Source organism: Gopherus flavomarginatus, chromosome 4 (genome assembly GCF_025201925.1).
Source record: "Gopherus flavomarginatus isolate rGopFla2 chromosome 4, rGopFla2.mat.asm, whole genome shotgun sequence".
Lineage (NCBI taxonomy): Eukaryota > Metazoa > Chordata > Testudines > Testudinidae > Gopherus > Gopherus flavomarginatus.
In genome coordinates, this window is record NC_066620.1 from 162,005,594 (window position 1) to 162,027,702 (window position 22,109).

Here is a 22,109-nt window from a genome sequence, read left to right on the forward strand (position 1 = left end):
CATGAAGGCAGATTCCCAAAGTAGTATGTAGGACAACCCCTGACAGAAATTGAGGAGACTGACTGGGAGTCCTCTTCTTCCTCCATATCATCCCATGGGGGAAGGGCGTGTCAATGAGGATGGAATAGAGTCCTGTGTCAGGGAATGGCCACTCAGAAACTGAGGTCTCAGTACCATGAAGTGCTTGCTACTTGACAACAGTGAGGACTCTTGTTCATTTGACACCAAGAGATCCCTTGAATACCAGAACTCTTGATGGATCAGAAAAGAGTCCCAGGACTGACACCGTAGCCAAAGTTGCTGTGGCTGGAGATGACAGTACCAGTAATCCTAAGTGGTCTGCAGGCTTTGTCAGGTTTCCTCATTACCAAGAGTACAGCTTGTACAGGCACCCTCAGTTGAGCAATTTGCATCAGTACCAGTCGCTGGGTTAAGGTACGGAACTGCACCAATGGCTGAGTGGAATGCTTCGATGCTGACAACAGGGCTGAGCTCAATGGTAACCTGTGTGAGACATTGACAGTAATGGAGACACAAGGGCATACAGCCCTTTAAGTTTAAGCTCAATGACTGGTATCTCTAAGCATGCTGATAATTGAATCCAAAGCATCTTATTTAAGTGTTAAAAATAGTCATGTGATGTTTCCAAGTGTCTTGTGTAATATGACTTCAAAAGTATATTTTTCTGAGATAGTTTCTGAAGTTCTTGTGTTGATAATCTATCACATTTTGACACAATATAAGCAGCTCACTTGATTGAAATATTCAAAATGTAAAGCGTTAATACTGAATGCATTCATACTACCCCAGTGCAAACCTGTCTTAGAGTTCACCAGATACACAATATACCTTACTCATCCTAAAAAGATTGTGGAACAAGATCCTGTGTAGTAATAGAGATCATGTAAGAACCAACACAGAAATGTCTCTAGTGCTATGGAAAGAAACACAGATGTGTTTTTCCATGCTGTAAGCATATACGTATGCATGGCAAAAGTATACAGTTCACCTTTCTAGACACGCAGGCTACAAGAGATTACATCTTTGAATCCCTAAATGTAGGTTCAGCTGAATGTATAGTATACATTTTCAAGTAGATGATATGCACTATTAGCCAAAAATCATAACATTTCTTCTTGTTAATTTTCTTTCTGATTGCAGCGTCTCCCACAATTCTGGATGTCTCAGTTGCTCTCCTCCCTCTGCAGCTCACAGAGGTGGATCTGAGTCTGCCAAAGTCCCCTCAGCTCCTGCTTGCTTCCAGAGGAGTTATTTCCAAGCTATAAAACGTGCATAACACCATTAAACACTCCAGAGATAACGCAGTAACTGTGTACGTTAGACCAAGGAAGATGACCGCATGGTGATGATTTCACTTAACTTTTTACCCTTAACTCATGAGCCATCCATGGTGGTTAGAACTGTGGGAGCCACTGCTAGCAAAAAGGAAATTATCGGTAAGAAATTTCCCATTCTGCAACCCAGTGTCTCCCACAATTCTTGATGTCTGGGAAGTAGCAAGCAGTGAACAGATGGAGAAAGGGTTATAGAAAAGGTCAGAAAAGGGAAAAATGGTATCCCTCCTCATCTATAATATCTGCTCAAAGGGCAAAATCATTTTTGGGTCACTGCCTGCAGCAGTTTCCTGCCAAAAGAAGCCTCTACAGAGGTGAGGAAGTCCACCTTGTACTGCTTGATAAAGGTGGCAGCACTCGACCAAGTGGCCACCTTACAAATTGCCACTTTGGATGCATTAGCTCTTTTTGCCCATGAGGTCACCATGGATAGTGTGGAGTGTGCCCTGACCCCTTCTGAAACTGGAATCTCCGATGCCTTGTACTCTTTCACAATGCATAGTCTAATCCACCTAGCAATAGAGGAGTTGAAAGCTCTGAGTCCTTGGCACTTCAGATGGAAGGATACAATCAGAGCAACTGACCTCATGGATTCTATGTCTGAGGTAAATTTTCCAAGATATTCTGACATCTAAGTCATGCCACCTCTACTCAATGGGATGCTGTGGGGCCTTGAACAGAATGAAGATAGAGCTACCTCTTGGGAAGCATGGGAAGAAGAGTCCAGCTTCAAGATAAAGGGTGGAGTGTATTCTGAGCACCACCTTGTCCTCATGAAACGTGCAGTAAGGTTCTGCATAAAGAAAGCCACCATTTCTGACGTTAGCCTGGTGGATGAGATAGTTCTCAGAAGGCAAGTTTTGATCGATAAATAAAATGCTGACATTGATGTCAATGGTTCAAAGGGATGGTTTCTCATGGCTCTTGGTATAAGTGGAGTCCCACTTGGAAAACGAAGTCTAATCACCAGCTTGGCTAACTAGACTGTCCTAAGGAATTTGGCTACCTGGGGGTTCTCTGCCAGAGTATCTGCAGATCTTGTGAATATCACATTAATAAGGGCAGACACATGATGTGCAATGGTGTCTGAAGACTCTTGGAAAAAAATCCAAGATAGCTGGAATTCCTGGATTTCTAGGGTTTGCTTTTGATCCTGGAATCAGCCACAAAACCTAGTCCAAATAAAGGAGTATACTACTTTCAAACCTGATACTCTTCTAGAAGAAAGAAGTGTTCTGATAACTTTGGAGGACAGATCCAACGATACTAACACTTTCCTTTCAATAGTCAGGCTTTTGATGCACCTGGGTCAGATACAAATTAAGCAGAGGACATTGTGTCAGGATGTCTTGTCCCTTTGGGAGCTGTAGTGGCAATTCCAGCTTCATCTCTATCAGGCCAGAAAACCAGGTCTCCTTGGCCAGTGTGGGGTTACCAATATTACTGTTCCCTGTTCTCCTTTTATTTTCCAGATCACCTTTCCTGGTCATGTGAAGGGTGGAAATGCACAAAGAAGGCCCTTAAAGCCATCTTTGTGATAGGGCATCTTTCTCCATGAATCTGGGGTCCACTTCCCTGGTGAAGTACTTTGATCCCTTCACATTCATGTGGTTCATGAATAGGTCAGTTGGGGGCAGGCCAACCCAACTGGACAATTAACTCAAGAATGTACTGATTCAGGCACCACTTGGAGTTGTTTACCATGTGCCTGCTGAACCAGTCTGCCTTCTGGTTCAGATCTCCCATTAGGTGAACTTCCTTGAGGGAGAAGAGAAAATGCTCTGCCCACTGCATGATTTCCACTGCTTCAACATGAAATGCTGGGCTTTTTGCTCCCCAGTTGTTCACATATACAGCTGTGGTTCTGTTGTTTGAAACAGGACATGGCTCCCCTCTAGGCTGGGCTGGAACCCTAGTAGCATCGGCTTGATTACTCTTAGTTCTGGAAGGTTTATGCTATGGGTCTTTTCTTCCAGGTTCTAGGTGCCTTGAACCATTTGGGACCCCAGGTGCACTCCACAGACCTCCAGACTGGCATTGGCTGTGAGGATCAGGAAGATTTGGAAGGCATATGGATATGCCCTTAAGGACATTGACCTGGGCTGACCACCATTTTAAGGAGTTGATTACCCACTCCAGAACCATCACTTGATCTTTCTTGTGTTCTGGGGAGTAGTTCCATACATTGAAGACAAAGCCTTGAAGGAGCCTGATGTGTGATTGCGCTCGTGAAGTGATCCCTAGGCACAGTACTAGGGGAACTAGCAGTTGAAGGCTTAGTGCATTAGTAGGCCTCTTGCCTACATGAGGAGGTCAAGAATCTTGTGGATCCTAGAGATGGATACATCCTTGCTTGTAAAGTGTCTATGTCTATTTCCAACTGAGTTATTTGGGTGGAAGGAATCAAGGACCTCTTCTTGATTTTGATAATAAAACTATGTGCCTGCAAGAGATTCAAGGTCAAGTATGTAGCTCCGTGTCCCGCTGCTGGGGATGGAGCTCTGATTAAGATGTTATCCTGTGATGGGCGTCTCAATATGATTACCACCACCATTTTTGTAAATGGGATGGCATGGTCTGATAGAGATGTGGAGGTATGCATCCGGCTGATCCATTGCACTTAGAAAATCCCCTAGCCATGACACCATAGAGGTTAGGGTCTCCAGCTGCAACTTTGTTTTCTTCATCCACTTGTTGAATCTTTTGAGAGCTATAATGGCTTGGAGTCCCCCTGTATGCTTCTAAATGATAAAAGAGATGGAGCAGAACCCTGAGAATCTGTATGCTAAGGGAGTGCTCTCTATTACTCCCATATGCAGGAGATGAGAAATTTCATTCTGGATTAGACCATGCTCTACTTGGTCATTTGAGATGGGGGACTGGATGAAAAATGCATGGGGTGGAGCTGGTAACTTGAGGGAGTATCCCAGGCACACTATCTCCCTGCCCCACTAGTCCATGGTCAAAGCAACTCATTACTCCAGGAAGTGGGAAATCTTGCCCCCAAGCTTCAGCTCCAGGTAGAGGCCTAGGTGGTCTTTGTTATAAAGAGGCTTTGGGAGTGGCAGGGTTCTCTTGGGGCTTTCCTCCTGAACTATGGTTCCACAGCTTTCCTCTGGAGAATGTGCTGTATCTTCATTGATATTTCTGTGAGGATGAAAGGAATTCTTTTGTCTGGAGGCTGCTCTGTGCTCTCTTAAAGGCATGGTGTGACATTGGAAGGCACTCTTTAGATTTTGCTGCCATGTCTGCCACTACCTTGTCTAGTTTCTCTCCAAAAAGCAGGGCTCCCATGAATTTGGCAGAGCACATAACCTGCTTTAAGTGGTTTTCCACCTTCCAGGGCTTGAGACATAGGTGGCTCCTGGTCATTGAGCTGGAGTCCATGGCTTTGGCTGAGATTCTCCTTGTGCTCTCTGAGGCTTCAGCAACGAATGCTGTTGCAGAAAATCTTTCTTTTAAAAAGAGCCAAACTCAGGGTGATCTCTATCCTCGAGGGGTCTGAGACCTTTGAGCCAGGAGAGAGATGCCGTTGCAAACCAAGTAGCTTTTAGAGATCCCCTGGGGGAGGATAAAGAGGCCTCAGAGTCTTTTTTAGAGAGTGGCTTTCATTTTTCTTTAGCCAGGGAAGCTGCAGCAACATGAACATTCAGCATCTCAGTAACCAGGACTTTTGGTTCCTGGATCCTATAAAACCCAAGATCATTTCTGTCAATGTGCTTGCTCTTGTCTAGCTTATCCCATTCACCCCTAATTACTTCCTTGAAGGAGGAGTGTCAGGGAACTGTAGCTTCAGGGGAAGATTTTGAGAGGAGAAATCTGCTCAGAAGCTTACTCTCAGGATTTTGTCCAGGTTGAATCCGAATATGGATACAACCTCATTGCACATGGCCTAAAATTGCTCAGAGGAAAAAACATTTGTTGAGTCTTTCCCTGGTGCTGATTGGGGTCAGAGACCGACAATGCACCATCCTCTGAGGAGGAGGAGGGGGAAGAAGAAAAGGAGTCAGAGGACTCAGACCTCCTAAACCTTTTATACTTTTTCTTCTCCTTTGTCATTTCCCTTGATTTTTTAAACCTTTTTAGCTTGCTTAGAGAGCATATGTGCTCCTCCACAGCTAGCCTTGCAGAGGGCCTGAAGTCCTCTCACAAGATCTTTTTCTGAGTCCACCTACATGGTCCCATTCAACTTGGGGTGGCCAGTTTGGGAAGAAGGGGGGCTGCTTATGAGCCCTGCTTCTTTTTCCAGGGCACTCTCCCTGGGGGGCAGAGTGTCATAAACAGATTGTTAAGGGTTAATGTCTCTTCTACCTGTAAAGGGTTACAAGCAGGGAACTGGACACTTGACCAGAAGACCAATCAGAAGACAAGATACTTTTAAATTTGGGTGGAGGGAAGCTTTTGTGTGTGTTCTTTGTCCGTTGTGTGTTCTTCTCTCAGAGGGTCTGAGAGAGACCAGACATTACTACAGGCTCTCTAAGTTTCTTTTCAAATAGTAAATAAAAACAGGTGGTTTAGGCTTTTTGATTGTTTTACTCTATTTGCAATTGTGGATCTGGCTGGTTAACATTTATATGTGTAGTTGCTGGGAATATTTTGATTTGTATTGGTACTGGGGGGAAAGTCTCTTTCTGGTGTCTGTAAGCTACAGGACCCTGTAATATTTACATCTTGAAGTTACAGAGATAATTCTTTACTTTTTCCTTTCTTTTATTAAAAGATTTCTTTTAGAGAACCTGATTGATTTTTTTTTCTTGTTTCCCTTGTTTTATTCCAGGGGATTGGGATAACTCACCAGGACGGGTGGGGGAGACGGGAGGGGAGAGAGATAGAATCTCTCTCTGTTTTCCTTGAATCTGTTTGCCTCTTTGTGGAAGGGAAGAGAGATGCTTCTCTGTATGGTGATTTAAGAGGTTGGATCAGTATCTCTCAGGATAGCCCAGGGAGGGAAATTCTGGGAGGGGGAAAGGTGGGGGAATGGTTTATTTCTCCTTGTTTTAAGAACCCAAGGAATTTGGGTTCTTGGGGTCCCCAGGGAAGGTTGGGGAGGTCAGAGTGCCCCAAAACACTATATTTTTGGGTGGTGGCAATGCTATCAGATCTAAGCTGGTAATTAAGCTTAGAGGATTCAGGTGCTAGTATCTCGTTTTCTGAACTCTAAGGTTCAGATCTGAGAGGGAATGCTATGACATGGGTGGCAGCTGAGTGGGATAGATAAGAATCCAAAAGCCAGTAAGATTATTAATTTGCTTCTCTGCTAGCTGGTTATAAGCAGAGGAAAGGGATTTATTTTTTTTTAAACTGCAGCCAGAGGAATTTTTTTCCCCTTGCTCCGTTCTAGCTGTGCATAGGGAGGGCTATTAAGGTTTAACAACAGTCCTTTGTTAAACAAAGCAGCCTTAAGTGGTTAGCAACGCCCTCCAGCCAGGACACATTTGTAAATGAAAGAGAGTTTTCTTTTGCTTTTTAACTCTTTCAGGAGAGGCTAGTAAGTTAAGAAGGACTCTGTTGCTAAGCAACCCCAGGAAGCCAACAGAGAACCAGCAGTTTAGACAGTAAACACCAGAGGGCGCCTCAGCACAAGAAAGCAGGAACCATGAGTTCCAAGGAAAGCCTGAGACAGGAACGAGCATGGCAACAAGCCATAGTCAAAGAAAATGAACATAGGAGACGGATGGAACTAATTAATGCAGAACTAGCCAAGGAAGAGGCAGCCCACAAAAGAAAACAACAAGAAGAAGAGGTGGCCCACAAAAGAAAACAACAAGAAGAAGAGGTAGCCCACAGAAGGAAACAAGAAGAAGAAGATGCAGCCCACAGAAGACAGATAGAACTCCAGAAGGAGGCCCACCGACAGACCCTGGAATTAGAACAGGCTAGGCAACAGAACACAGCCAATCCTAACAACCCTTTGCCAATAATGGTTCCACAGCACAAGAAATTTCCCACCTACAAGGCAGGTGATGACATTGAGGCCTTCTTAGAAAATTTTGAAAGAGCCTGCCTTGGGTACAGCATCTCTGAAGACCGGTACATGGTAGAATTGAGGCCACTGCTCAGTGGACCCTTAGCAGAGGTGGCGGCTGAAATGCCTAAGAAGAAAATGAACGATTATAAACTTTTTCAAACCAAGGCCAGATACAGAATGGGGATAACACCTGAACATGCCCGTCAGCAGTTCAGAAACCAAAAATGGAAACCAGATGTGTCATTCCCCTGACACGCCTACCACATTGCAAAGAATTATGAAGCCTGGATATCAGGAACAAAGGTTAACAATATGGACGAGCTGCATCTCCCGATACAAATGGAGCAGTTCTTAGATGGTATTTGTAGGGGACTGCGGAAGACTGTGTCACGGCCTAGCTAGGGTATCTCCGCTTTCTCGGCGGCCTTGTGGAAAGCCCCTGCTTGCTAAGTGGCCGGTCATTGTAGGACACGGCATGCCAGTTATAACTTGCTTTTAACTGGTTGAAACCAGTTTGTATGGCCTTAGGCCAAAGGGCGGGCATAGCTTGTGGGAAGTCTCTTTTTGCATATGTATGAGTTGCTTTTGTATTGTGTATATATATAGCTGTATGCTCCCGGTCCCGCCTTTGGACTCCAACCCAGGCCGAGCTGAGCTTCAGTGCTGGGTTCCCTGCCAAAGTGACAGCAACGCCCAGGGTCCCCGTTGCAAATGTGTCACTTTACCTTCATTAAAGCCAAATAACTCACAGTGTGTGTGGGCCTCATTCTTGCAGAGCATCCAAGCACTTTACAGTATTCCTGAGGAAATAGAGAGGTACATCCTAGATGGGAAACCCAAAACGGTAATCGAGGTGGGGGAGATTGGAGCCAAATGGATGGAAGTGGCAGAAAAGAAAAAAGCTACTGTCAAGGGGAACGAATACCCCAGAGGGCACACCGACAATAAACCCTACAACCGAGGGCAGCCAAAGACCCCACCTACAACCCAAGGAAAGCCACAGATGCCCTATTCTTCCACCTCACCAGTCTCCAGTAACCCACCTCGACCCAGTGACCAGTCAGCTGGTAGATGCTTTAAGTGTAATGAACTGGGACATATAAAAGCCAACTGCCCAAAGAACCCCAACCGAGTGCAGTTCATTACACCACCATCACACCAAAGATCCCCAGGCCCAGATGCCTCTCAAATACCCTCGGAGCGAAGGGAAATTTTGAGAGTGGGCGGAAAGAAGGTTACCGTGTGGAGAGACACGGGGGCACAAATGTCAGTTATCCACCAATCCTTCGTCGACTCCAAATTCATCAACCCAAAGGCTCAAGTGACAATTTACCCCTTCATGTCACAAGCTGTAGACTTGCCTACAGCTGAACTGCCTGTCCAGTACAAAGGCTGGTCAGGAATGTGGACTTTTGCAGTCTATGACAATTATTCCATCCCCATGCTACTGGGGGAAGACTTGGCCAACCAGGTGAAGCCGGCCAAGAGAGTGGGAATGGTTACCCGCAGCCAAACCAGGCAAGCTTCCAGACCCATTCCTGTTCCTGAGCCATCCACAGAGGCCCCGACAGAGGTAGTGGACCCGGCTCCCATGCCAACAATGGAAACAGCCACAGTGCTTCCAGTCCCAGACCAGAAACTGGAAAAGCAGCCAGCACCAGAACCATTGCCAGCACTGACGACAGTGCTTGCAAATCCATCTTCAACCCCAACGCCAGAGGGCGCCAGCGAGCCTGAACTGGCAGAAGCAGCAGACAACTACTCCCAAGAGGCTCAGCCAGAGCCTGAAATACCCCCTGGTGCACCAGCGGAGAGCAGTTCATCAGCAACGGAAACAACTCCATAACCTACATTGATTCCAGAGGGACAAAGCCCAAGACCACAGTCTAAGGAAGAACTGGTGTCTCCAGCTTCAAGGGAACAGTTCCAGACTGAGCAGGAAGCAGATGACAGTCTTCAGAAAGTTTGGGCGTCGGTACAGAGCACTCCACCGCCTCTCAGCTCTTCTAGTCAATCCTGGTTTGTTGTAGAACAAGGACTTTTATACAAGGAGACTCTTTCTGGTGGACACCAGGAAGACTGGCATCCGCAAAAACAGTTAGTGGTTCCAGCTAAGTACCGGGAAAAGCTCTTAAGCTTAGCCCATGATCATCCCAGTGGCCATGCTGGGCTGAAAAGAACCAAAGACCGGTTGGGGAAGTCCTTCCACTGGGAGGGGATGGGCAAGGACATTGCCAAGTATGTCCAGTCTTGTGGGGTGTGCCAAAGAGTGGGAAAACCCCAAGACCAGGTCAAGGCCCCTCTCCAGCCACTTCCCATAATTGAGGTGCCATTTCAGCGAGTAGCTGTGGATATTCTGGATCCTTTCCCAAAAAAGACCCCCAGAGGAAAGCAGTACATACTGACTTTCTTGGACTTTGCTACCCGATGAACGGAAGCAGTAGCTCTAGGCAACACCAGGGCTAACACTGTGTGCCAAGCCCTAACAGACATTTTTGCCAGGGTAGGTTGGCCCTCAGACATCCTTACAGATTCAGGATCTAATTTCCTGGCAGGGACCATGAAAGAACTGTGGGAAACTCATGGGGTCAATCACTTGGTTGCCACCCCTTACCACCATCAAACCAATGGCCTGGTGGAAAGGTTTAATGGAACTTCGGGGGCCATGATACGTAAATTCGTCAATGAACACTCCAATGATTGGGACCTAGTGTTGCAGCAGTTGCTTTTTGCCTACAGGGCTGTACCGTATCCCAGTTTAGGGTTTTCACCGTTTGAACTTGTGTATGGTCACGGGGTTAAGGGGCCATTACAGTTGGTGAAGCAGCAATGGGAGTGGTTTATGCCTTCTCCAGGGACTAACATTCTGGACTTTGTAAGCAACCTACAAAACACCCTCCGACACTCTTTAGCCCTTGCTAGAGAAAACCTAAAAGATGCTCAAAAAGAGCAAAAGGCCTGGTATGACAAACATACCAGAGAGTGTTCCTTCAAGGTAGGGGACCAGGTTATGGTCTTGAAGGCGCAACAGGCCCATAAAATGGACACATCCTGGGAAGGGCCTTCACGGTCCCAGAGCGCCTGGGAGCTGTTAACTACCTCATAGCCTTTCCCAATTCCTCCCTAAAGCCCAGAGTGTACCATGTTAATTCTCTCAAGCCCTTTTATTCCAGAGACTTACAGGTTTGTCAGTTTACAGTCCAGGGAGGAGATGACGCTGAGTGGCCTGACGGTGTCTACTACGACGGGAAAAAAGACGGTGGCGTGGAAGAGGTGAACCTCTCCACAACCCTGGAACGTCTGAAGCGGCAACAAATCAAGGAGCTGTGCACTAGCTTCGCCCCATTGTTCTCAGCCACCCCAGGATGGACTGAACGGGCATACCACTCCATTGACACAGGTAATGCTCACCCAATTAGAACCCCACCTACCAGGTGTCTCCGAGAGAGAGGGAGAGTTCGTGATTCCACATGTCTGCCCTCTCCGTTCTCCAGTGGCTGCTGGGGACTTAACCCTGAGTTAGCTGACAGGGATGCTCCTATTCTTTGAGCCTCTCCTTGCTCTGCCCAGACTCTTGGTCCATTTTTCCCATGTCAGAGTCATGTTGTTCCGGTGAGTAAGGGAATCCACCGTCCTATCTGACCCATAGCCCCAGCATGAAACAGAGTTAGAGATGGAAGGCTGGGTACAGGCAGGGCATAACTCACTCAAGCCTAGGAAGGCAGTCTCATGATGGAGCACCATTTGGATTTCATTTGGTGCTTTTTAGGCTGCTCTACTATACCTGGGAAGGTGCAGAGGAGCCAGCAAGGAAGCTTTGAGGGATGTAACAGCTGGCTAAAAAATTGACCTGAGGCAGGAGAGAGATCACTGCTCACCACTGCTCCCAATTAAAAAAAAAGCCCCCTTTAGGCAGATGTGAAGGCGGGAGCTGTAAAAACCAGCATCCACATGCTGCCATGGAGGCAGAGAAACTGGAAGCAAGCAAGCACTGAGGGGGGTTGTGATAAACAGATAGTTAAGGGTTAATGTCTCTTTTACCTGTAAAGGGTTAACAAGCTCAGTGAACCTGGCTGACACCTGACCAAAGGACCAATCGGGGGACAAGATACTTTCAAATCTTGGTGGAGGGAAGTCTTTGTTTGTGCTTTTTGGGTTGTTCTTTGTTCTCACTTGGGATTAAGAGGAGCTAGTTGTGCAACCAGTTTTCTCCAATCTTTCTGAAACAGTCTCTCATGTTCATAATAGTAAGTACTAACTAGATAGAAGGCGGAGTAGTCTTTATGTTGTTTTCTTTATTTGCAAATGGGTATTTTGCTGGAAGGATATTTTACCTCTGTTTGCTGTAACTTATACTTAGGCTAAGGGGGAGGGAGTCCCTCTGGTCTATGTAAAGCTGAGACCCTGTAAACATTTTCCATCTTGATTTTACAGAGATAATTTTTACTTTTTCTTTCTTTAATTAAAAGCTTTTCTTTTAAGAACCTGATTGATTTTTTCCTTGTGTAAGACCCAAGGGGACTAGGTCTGAACTCACCAGGGCTAGGTGGGGGGGAAAGGAGGAGGGGGGAAGGTGAATTCCTCTCTGTGTTAAGATTCAAGGAGTTTGAATCACACTATCTCTCAGGGTAACCCAGGGAGGGGAAAATCTGGGAGGGGGAGGGAGGGGGAATGGTTGATTCCTCTTTGTTTTAAGACCCATGAGATTTGGGTCTTGGGTTCCCCAGGGAAGGTTTTTGGGGGACAGAAAGTGTACCAAACACTATATTTTGGTTGGTGGCAGCGTTATCAGATCTAAGCTAGGAATTAAGTTTAGAGGGGTACATGCAGGTCCCCACTTTCTGGACGTTAAAGTTCAAAGTGGAAATAAGACCTTGAAAGGAGTGTTCTGCCTCTATGATTTTCAGAGAGACAAGAGCAGCCCAGACATCAAGAATTGTGGGAGATGCTGGCTGCAGAAAAACTAGATATCTGGTGTAAAAATATAGCTCCCTAATATAAGAAAAAAAACTTTTCCGCAAAGAATATACACTATATAAAAAGCCAATTGAAATAAAGAATGTCATAAATGGGAAGCATATTTAAAAAGCTATAAACTGCATGTCAGGCTTCAATGCAATTAATGACACTCATTGTTCACAGTTATTAGCAAACACGGCAGACACCACTGGCGAAGTGGTTAAAGATGTTTCACTGACTAATTCTCCTGCCTTCCAGATCTGATCCTGATAATGTTTCTAGTTTTCAACAGAATCTATACGTTCAGGTTCAGCTCCTCAACGTACTTGACAGCTTTCTGTGAGGTGCTGAATGCCATCAACACCCAGTTACAAGCTCTCTACATTTGCAGAATTGATACCTTGCAGAACCAGGACCTAACCAAGGTGACCCTATCCTAGAAGGTCACAAAAGGGACCTAGGAGGGCAAAATAAAAAATAATTTGTGGTAGTCTTGCTGTTAAAACCTTCTGAGTTGTCATTTTGGGACTGAGCTGGGGAGGAAAAATAAATTAAGATTTTCTGCCTGCTCCCCTTTTCCTTTCTTTTCAGACAGAAGTAGGACTCACTAAGGGGAAAGGGTGCCAATATTATGCCCTTCACCTGAGCAGCTTCTCAAGGGGTATCACAGTCAAAGGAGAAGGGGGTGCAGGGAAGAAGTGAGGAAGGTTCAGGTGACAGATACTGGTTTTCTGCAAGAGCTCCCATGCTGAAGGAATTTTCCTCCCTTTACCTGAACATGTCTGAAAGCTTTGTGGTATGATGCAGACTGGCAATGATGGTTTAAAGCAGCCCTGCTGCTTTCCCCATGGAGATCCCAGACTTCCAGCAAAACACAGACCTGGCTTGTAAAAGAGACATGATGATACTCCTGAAGGGGATGCATGGGGATGGGGGTAGGTCCTAAAGCCATCTTGCTGAATTCTCCAGCATATGCACAATACTTTGTGCAGCAATGTGGGAGACAGCTTAGAGGATGCCCACATAATCAGGTGCCTTGGCATGTCCCTATGAAGTGTTAAGTGCTGAGGGAAGCCTCTGGTGCAACAGAAATCTGGATTAACTGTTGCATGCTATTCCAAATACAAAACTCCTTTGCCCTTTAGTCACCTAAACCTTTTTCCTTCTCAGAAATCAGGGATTCAGCATTAGCTTCTCCTTGGCTCCAAAAGATCCCTCTCCTCCACAAAAAGTCCAAAACAAATGAACAGTAAACACACACACAACCCCAGGGCTCATTTCCAACCTACAAACTTGTTCCATTTTCCTTCATGGCACCTGAGCAGTAATTTTTAGGTGCTCCCTGACCTCTGACTTCCCCATTCAATTATCTCAAACCTCACACAAAATGTTTCCTAGTCCTGCTCCTGAAATGTTCTTCCCCAATTTAGCTCCCAAGCTCTACAGGCTTTCAAAACCCCTTCTCTCTCTTTTCCTAAGGTATAGTAGTTATTTTTACTGCTTTACCAGACACTCATTGTTTTTGTGTAAGTAACATTTTCTATTGTTACATTATGTTATACTGTTTCATTTTATATTTAACCTCATTCAAATCAGTCTGATTAAAACCTAACAGAAATGACGACTTTTTTGGACATTTTAGACAATAATCTCTCTCTTCTTTTTTAACAGTTAATCAAGAAAGTTTTAGAACAGAAAACAGTCAGAGTTATAGAGGAAATCCATTGTTACTTTTCAACGCAGCATGTGTATTCTCTGAACTAGCAATTTTGTCTTCTGCTTTCTATTGGAGGATATACAGTAATTTATAATGTAAGCTATTTATATGTAAGAATTAAAAGGTTATAAATTATAGACTGCTGTTATCAATCAACTTACATCTTTTCCATGCATGCCTTCAGGTCCTGGTTCTCCTTGTTCTCCCTTCTCACCCTAGGAGGTGGAGTATATATTTTAGTTTTATGAACAAAAATTATTTTCAGCTGGAAAACTGCATTATGGGAAAAACATCATCATATTCATTACTGTGTTCTATATACAGTACAATATATTTATTGCTGACAGCATAGGAAAACTATTCCTGACACTTAAAGAGGTGTTTCATCCAAATTAAGAGCTTGACCACACAAGGTGCCAAGTATCTGGGAAGCTAATGCTCAGTTCTTCGCAAGAAACATTGAACACCATGTAAATATTCATGGTTGCAATGTTGCACTCAGAAAATGTGGATGGATGGATGTTTAATAGAAACAGACAAAATTATTCCATTAGAGAGTCATCTGTTAGAGGTCTGGGGACTGTCACTCTCTCACTCTGCCAGCTGAAACAGTGTATTCTGATACTGAGTTTGACTAAGAAATGTATAAGAAAGTTCCTATATGACTGAAATAATTTACTTTTCCCTCCACCACAGGTGAAAACTCTGATTTATTATTTCAATTTAATATTTGTTAACTGTGTGCAAAGAAAATTTTAAAAGTAGAAAGTTACATTCAGATGGAGAATAAGTATTTACAATCACTCCCTCAGGGCGCTGGATCAACGGCTGCAGCTCCCCTGTCGACTTTGCTTCTGCTTCTCACACGGCTGGAGTTCAGCAGTCGACGGGAGAGTGATCGGGGATCGATTTATCGTGTCTACATGTGATAAATCGATCCCCAGTAGATTGATCACTACCCACCGAGCCAGTGGGTAGTGTAGATGTACCCTTAGTTATACAATGCTTGGCACAATAGTGGCACTATCCTGATAGAGGAATCTGGATGTTACCATAATATAATTATTAAACAAGAATTATAAGAACAGGAATGCTCCCACTTTCCTTAGAATACTTCCCATTGAGAGTAATGTCCACAATGTTGTTAATGTAACTCTTTGCAGTAACACAATTAACCTGCAAGTAACAACATAAAATTTTCCTATAATTCAACATATTGGGAAAGAAAATAGTTCTTAGGAATGACTATTCTGAGTTCATGTTTCATATCATTTTGTGAGAGAAATGTCCTACAAATTACTAGATGCTTTTAGGGTTTCTTTGCCTTTAATCTGTAATGCTGTATGGTTCTTCGATTTCACCTAAAAAAAAACAGTTCACATCTTTAAAATATTTATTTTAAGTACAATGCTCACAGAAATACCTTTATCTTGAGAATGGAAAGGAAAAGGCAGCATGAAGGATTTGATAGACTAGAAGGATATAGGCTAGTTCACATATTCCCATATGAACTCTTAATTACACAATAAAATATTATTTTAAAGTTCTATTAAAGAGATTCAGTTCTTTACGAACTCTTGTCTACCACTCCACTCTCCTTAATTCAGGTTCCATCAGGAGTGACTGAGATTTCTGCTTACGCAGCCTAATTAATGGGAGATCGGTTTCCAGAACCAACAAAGCTAAACTGCTCAGTAAATGCAGCTAGACTGAGCTTTGCAAGTAATAAGAATAATTCTCACAAAACCATGGGAACAGGCTGTACTGAAGATCAAATCCTTCATGTCAACCAAAGAAAGAGAACAGCAGTGCACTGAATTTCAGTCATCTCAAGGGGACTACACTGGTCTGAGCAAAGCCTATTAATTATGTCAGTATAATCTTCATAATTCTGTTAGCTAAATGCTATAGAACTGAGATCAACTAATTCCATTTGTGACACAACCCTGATTCAAAGCTATTTCTCCAGTGGCAATAACAGAAGGCATTTAATCTAATAATAGAACACCATTTTTCTAAAATGAGTTTATATGAGCCTTCTTAAACAACTGAAGCCTACCAATAAATTAGCATCAACAGGGCTGTATATTTAATGGACCCCCCACATTAGAGGCCTCTAGGTAGTTCTTTGTTTTAACTCTTGTCCATCTAGTTCATAACAAACAATATTATATATTACCCTAAAATATCCACTGAAGGCTTTTCCTTAAGCATCCCTATACTTTTATATTTGGTCAAAGCTGCAGTTCAAAACAGACTTTCATGGATTCATATTTATTTATTTATTGGGGGGAAGGGAGATGGAGGAAGGGAGGGAAACTAATGCCAGCAGGCCACTCTAGAAATTTAAAAAATCCTTGTTTAAAATGTTGGTAGTACATTTTAGCTATCAGCTAAGCTCTGTTTTGTCTCTGGACTTATGTTCAAGAGCATAATATTCCTTGACAGCAGCTTAAAATGTAAGCAAAGCCCCAAAATGAATATTGTTTTTAAGTATCTTAAGTAAGACTTCAGAAGAAACTGAATTAAATAAGAACAAATCTTTTAGATTTCTATTTGTCTGTATCATTCTGACAGCTTGGAAGTGTAATGCTGGTTTCCCCTTTTTCAACTCACAATAGTCAAATTATTGTTACAGTTTGCCAGAATTTCCAAAAGTACAATAATATATTTACAATAACATCTCACTACTCTAGTTGAATTATTTTAAGATTTCATTTTCTAATATATTTCTAGGAGATTAAAAAATATCACTTGAATATCAGGAAATACTTTTCCTTTTGTGGTTTATCTTTATTTGTTTACATATTTTATATACATGGAAAATGAGATGAACATGTGCAGTGCTGCTTCAACAGCACTCTGTGAACCCAATGAAGTCTATACAAGCCTGAGTACAGAGTACAGTATACCTTTCCATATTTCATTCTGCAATGGCAGAAATAACATACATCCTCAGATTGTCTAATCCAAATTAAGACCACCCATATAACATGGATGAAAAAGCTGGGTCACAAGCCAAGATGATCTTCTATACCAGGGATTGACAACCTTTGGCATGCAGCCCACCAGCGTAAGCCCCCTGGCGGGTGAGGCCAGGCCGGGCCAGCTTGTTTACCTGCCGCATCTGCAGGCTCGGCCAATTGTGGCTCCCACTGGTTGTGGTTCACCGCTCTAGGCCAATGGGGACTGCAGGAAGTGGTGGCCAGCACATCCCCATGCTGCTTCACGCAGCCCTCATTGGCCTGGACTGGCGAACCACAGCCAGTGGGAGCTGTGATCAGCCGAACTTGCAGACATGGCTGGTAAACAAACTGGCCCGGCTGCCAGAGTGCTTACCTTGGTGAGCCGTATGCCAAAGGTTGCTGATCCCTGTGCTATGCCTTAGAAAACACTCGTCCTCCCTACTGCAGGCAGGCAATCACTTAAAATGCTGATGAGTGGTGCAGGCCACAAAGGGCTGGTAGTGTGGTGATTGTGGTTGCTGGGTGCAGGTGAGAGATACAAATATTACAGTTTCCATGATTCAAAAGATGTCAGACTTCAAAATGCTCATTGGTTGTTTAGACAAAAGCAAAGATCATTTAGCAGACAGGCCAGGATCCCTTTAGCATCTAAAGAACCTAGGTCAGCCTGCCGCACTGTATGATTTTCATGTGAATTTACATTGAATTTTCAGTAGATTAAATTACTTTCATTCACAAACATTATTCTGTGGATTGTTTCTCTCTTCTTTCTGCAAAGCAAGAATTCCTATAAAACAGAGTTCTGATTCTCATCACTTACTCCTATGTAAATTAAGCCAAGTTATCTTGCTCATTCCTGACTTTATTATATACATTATTTACTTCATGACTTATCTTAAAATGTAGCCAATCTGCAGAATTTAACATTCAGTAAAGTGTGGTAAGAGGTCTAAATAGTCAACATTGCTAGATATATCTTAGGTTTGCACAAAAAAAAGTGTTAAAAGCTATTTTAAGTCCAATGTTCCTGCCTGCTCAAAACATCTTCAGATGGGACAATTAAAGTTAATTTGTGAATACTTGCAAAATAGTATTATAATGCTGGAAGTACCGTGTGCCTTATTTGTTAATTAAAACTAATCCAACATTACAATATTGAATTATGTGCAGATATTATATTTCCTGGATTGAATTCTGCTTTCAATTACACTCACACAACTAGGCAGTGGAGTTGCTTCAATATAGCTGAAGATACTTGTGTGAAATCCTGCCCTACTGAAGTCAGTGGGAATACTCCCATAGGGCCAGGAGTTTGCTCTCTGCCTACAAAAGTTGTTGTCAAAAAGAGAGTATCAACTACCAACTCCAATTTTCCATTGCATTTAAAATATTATTGAAGTTTCCCATAGCAACTGCTATAGTTAAGGCTCAGTTCTAACTTTTATTCTAAACTCTACTTAATCAGTTAGCCATTACTGTCACAGATCCTTTTTATGGTCTTTTCCAACTTTGGTCCCAACCCAAATAGATGTTTAAAGAAAAAAAAAGAGAGAGAGAGAAAGAGAGAGAGACAGTTTGAGCAAAAATGAGCTAGCTGGTTTTTGAGTGTGTTAGCATGAAGAGATCCACATTTCCTCATAAGTTCCAAGTGAGAATTTTCTGCTTACATGAAGCTGAAAATATGAACCTTGGCTTGTTTTTACAGTCTTTCCTGGGGAAGGGAAAATAACCCAAAACTAAACAAATTGTTTACAGTATTTTTTATTATTTAAGCATTTAAAGTTGGTAGTTTCACATAAGCTTGTTAAAAAAATCTCTTTTTTTTTTCTACATTTTAGCGACTGTTCATTAAGGATGGTTCAGTTAAGGACAGCAATAAGGATTCCTTAAAGTAAAGATATATTTGTTAAGGATGATTCACTTAAAAGAAGTTTATGTCAACGTGTTCACCAAAGACTCCATCAGTTAAGGAGGTGTTTGTTATGGAAGCCTCAGGTAAGGCTGCCTGAGTTTAAGATGAACCAGTTATGGTGATGTTTCAATTTAGAAGCATATTTTCCTGCTTTTCCCTCCTCCCTCCAATTTTTCTTTCCCCTACTCTTTAAATTACACACAAAATCTATAATTAATACAAAATTAAGAGATCAAAAAACATGTCAGGAAACTCCACAAAATAAGGTTTCTTCTGCAGCGTTACTTTGTCAACATTACTTATTTTCTATTTCTGATTTCCTTGTTAAATAAAAATCTTAACATATTTCTCTTTATTCCAATCTATTCTTTAAAATATGCAGGCTATGCAACATTACTTAGTGCTGAGGCAGAAACATTGACTTTTGGAAATTCCTGATTTTACAGTGCATTATTCTAGCTCTTTAAAAAGATAGTTAAAGCCAGTTTTGCATATGATAATCTTGTATGTTTTTTTACAGATGCATTTGTGGTGTGCTGTATCTGAAGATTAATTTCTCTTCCTTGTGACTCTTTCTTCATAACTCATAATAAATTGAATCCAGCTATAGCAAATATTCACTAATTTTCCCTGCAGATGGTATGAATTTACCAATTGAAACATTGGGCTGATGACAGCCCTTAGGGCTCTCTTCTGGCTTTTACAGTCAGAATCATGCAGGGGCGGGGCTGTGAAGGCCCTCCATCCCAATGACATTCTCGCTGACTGAGCCAGAATGCCTCTGGCAGTGCTGGGACAGTGGTATCCCAGAAAAGAAGCAGCAGCTGATACACCTTTAAAACGGTGCAAGACATGCTTCCCTCTATGCCACTGGCCAGGAAGAAAGGAGAGTGGTGACACAACCTCATCCCTTGGAGCTGTTTAAGATTGCTTTTGGCTATAGATGCTCTCCATACTTGAGTACAAGGAGACAATGACCAAGACTAAGAATACCTTCTGCTCCCTGACAAACTACACTGGGCTAGCCACAGCCTAACAATTTGCTTTCTTGTCAGTAAACCATATATTTTAAATAGCCCCATTTTAACTTTTTCTTTGCAAATCTCTATAGTAAATATTTTTTGTTGCATTCACTTTTCTAAACAATACTTCTATTTATGTTGACACAGATAAGAGTCACTCACTTTTTTTTTAACCTTTCCGTAAAAGAAAGATTTATATGGGTTTATTACTAAGCCATAACAATTCCAAGGTTAAAATTTGACAAATAAGTTATCAGCGATTAATTTTTTTAATCACTTAACAGCCCTAGTCGTAAAACCTCTAAATGTTTTTCATGGTGATATCCATTTTTAAAATGTCCATTGATACATATTTATACAGACTATAATACCCTGAACTCTGTTGAATTAGTAATATTCATTCTAAAATACTCTGAACTTTCAAAAAACTTTAATGTGGTATTTATTTTAACTACATCTAAATACAAAAGGAAATTCACACAAAAATATAGCCCAGAACAGAAAATGAAGTAGGAGTAATGGCTGAAATGCTGTTCTTAGCTTTCCCCATTAAGGCAAATTCTGCACTGCCTTAAATCCCATGGAACACCACTGTTGTTGAAAAATTTGGCCTAGTATGCAATTGTGGTGTACACCATCTGATGTACAAACAAGCATTTTAGCTCCAACCCGTGTGAATTCCTGTATCATACGAATTACAATACTCAAATTCAAAGGGATGAGTTAAAGATACAGACTTCGGAGCTTCAGCCTTAATTGTGTTATCACTGATGCAAATTCTGCCCTCAGATAAGTGGGTTCATTTTCCATTGGCTTTAAAGGAACTTGCGTATGTTTACCTGATGGCTGAATTTGGCCAAGGCCATGGTACCAAAATCTGTAATAGTATTTTAACATTCTTTTGTGTATGTGAATAAATCTCATGTTAAATAGCAATGCCTGTGCTGATGAGCATTAGTTGTACTTCAAATAAATATTACAAGTAAATGCATTTCATGTTCAATTGCAATTGTTTCAAATTTTATATTGGGCATGCCTCATTCTGAGAGAATTTGCTTGAACAAACAAACAAAAATCTACTATTTAATGTGGCTAGATATTTTTCAAGGCAACTATCAAGGTTTTTTCCCCACTTTGAACTGTAGCATCCAAAAAGTGGGGACCTGCATGGACCCTTCTAAGCTTAATTCCTAGCTTAGATCTGATAACGCTGCCACCAGCCAAAAATGTAGTGTTTGGCACACTTTCTGTTCCCCCAAAACTTTCCCTGGGGAACCGAAGACACAAACCCCTTGGTTCTTAAAACCAGGAGAAATAAAACATCACCCCTTCTTCCCCCGCCCCCCCCCCCCCGTGTTGCCTGAGAGGCTACACTGATCCAAACTCCTTGGATCTTAAAACAAAGAGGAATTAACCTTTCCCCCCATTTCCCCCCTACCAATCCCTGGTGAGTTCAGACCCAATCCCTTTGGGTCTTAAACGGGGGGGGGGGAAATCAAGCAGGTTCTTAAAAAGAAAGCTTTTAATTAAAGAAAGAAAAAGTAAAAATTATCTCTGTAAAATCAGGATGGTAAATGCTTACAGGGTATTCAGATTCATATAGACTAGAGGGACGTCCTCACCCCAGCCTGAGATTCAAAGTTACAGCAAACAGAGGTAAAACTCCTTCCAGCAAAATACATATTTACAAGTTAAGAAAACAAATATAAGACTAATCCACCTTTCCTGGCTATACTTACTATTTTGAAACATAGACTCATAGACTCATAGACTCCAGGACTGGAAGGGACCTCAAGAGGTCATCGAGTCCAGTCCCCTGCCCTCATGGCAGGACCAAATATTGTCTAGACCATCCCTAAGAGACATTTATCTAACCTACTCTTAAATATCTCCAGAGATGGAGATTCCACAACTTCCCTAGGCAATCTATTCCAGTGTTTAACTACCCTGACAGTTAGGAACTTTTTCCTAATGTCCAACCTAAATCTCCCTTGCTGCAGTTTAAGCCCATTGCTTCTTGTTCTATCATTGGAGGCTAAGGTGAACAAGTTTTCTCCCTCCTCCTCCTGATGACACCCTTTTAGATACCTGAAAACTGCTATCATGTCCCCGCTCAGTCTTCTCTTTTCCAAACTAAACAAACCCAATTCCTTCAGCCTTCCTTCATAAGTCATGTTCTCAAGACCTTTAATCATTCTTGTTGCTCTTCT

General features: G+C 42.5%; 1 protein-coding gene across 1 annotated transcript in view; it reads right to left on the reverse strand.

Annotated features, from left to right (window-relative positions):
• Positions 1-22,109, reverse strand: part of COL19A1 (collagen type XIX alpha 1 chain) — a 372,962-nt gene that overhangs the window by 193,796 nt on the left and 157,057 nt on the right. The window contains exon 13 of the mRNA XM_050951630.1: positions 14,161-14,214. Within this exon, the coding sequence (XP_050807587.1) occupies positions 14,161-14,214 (54 nt within the window). The remainder of the gene's footprint in view (positions 1-14,160; positions 14,215-22,109) is intronic.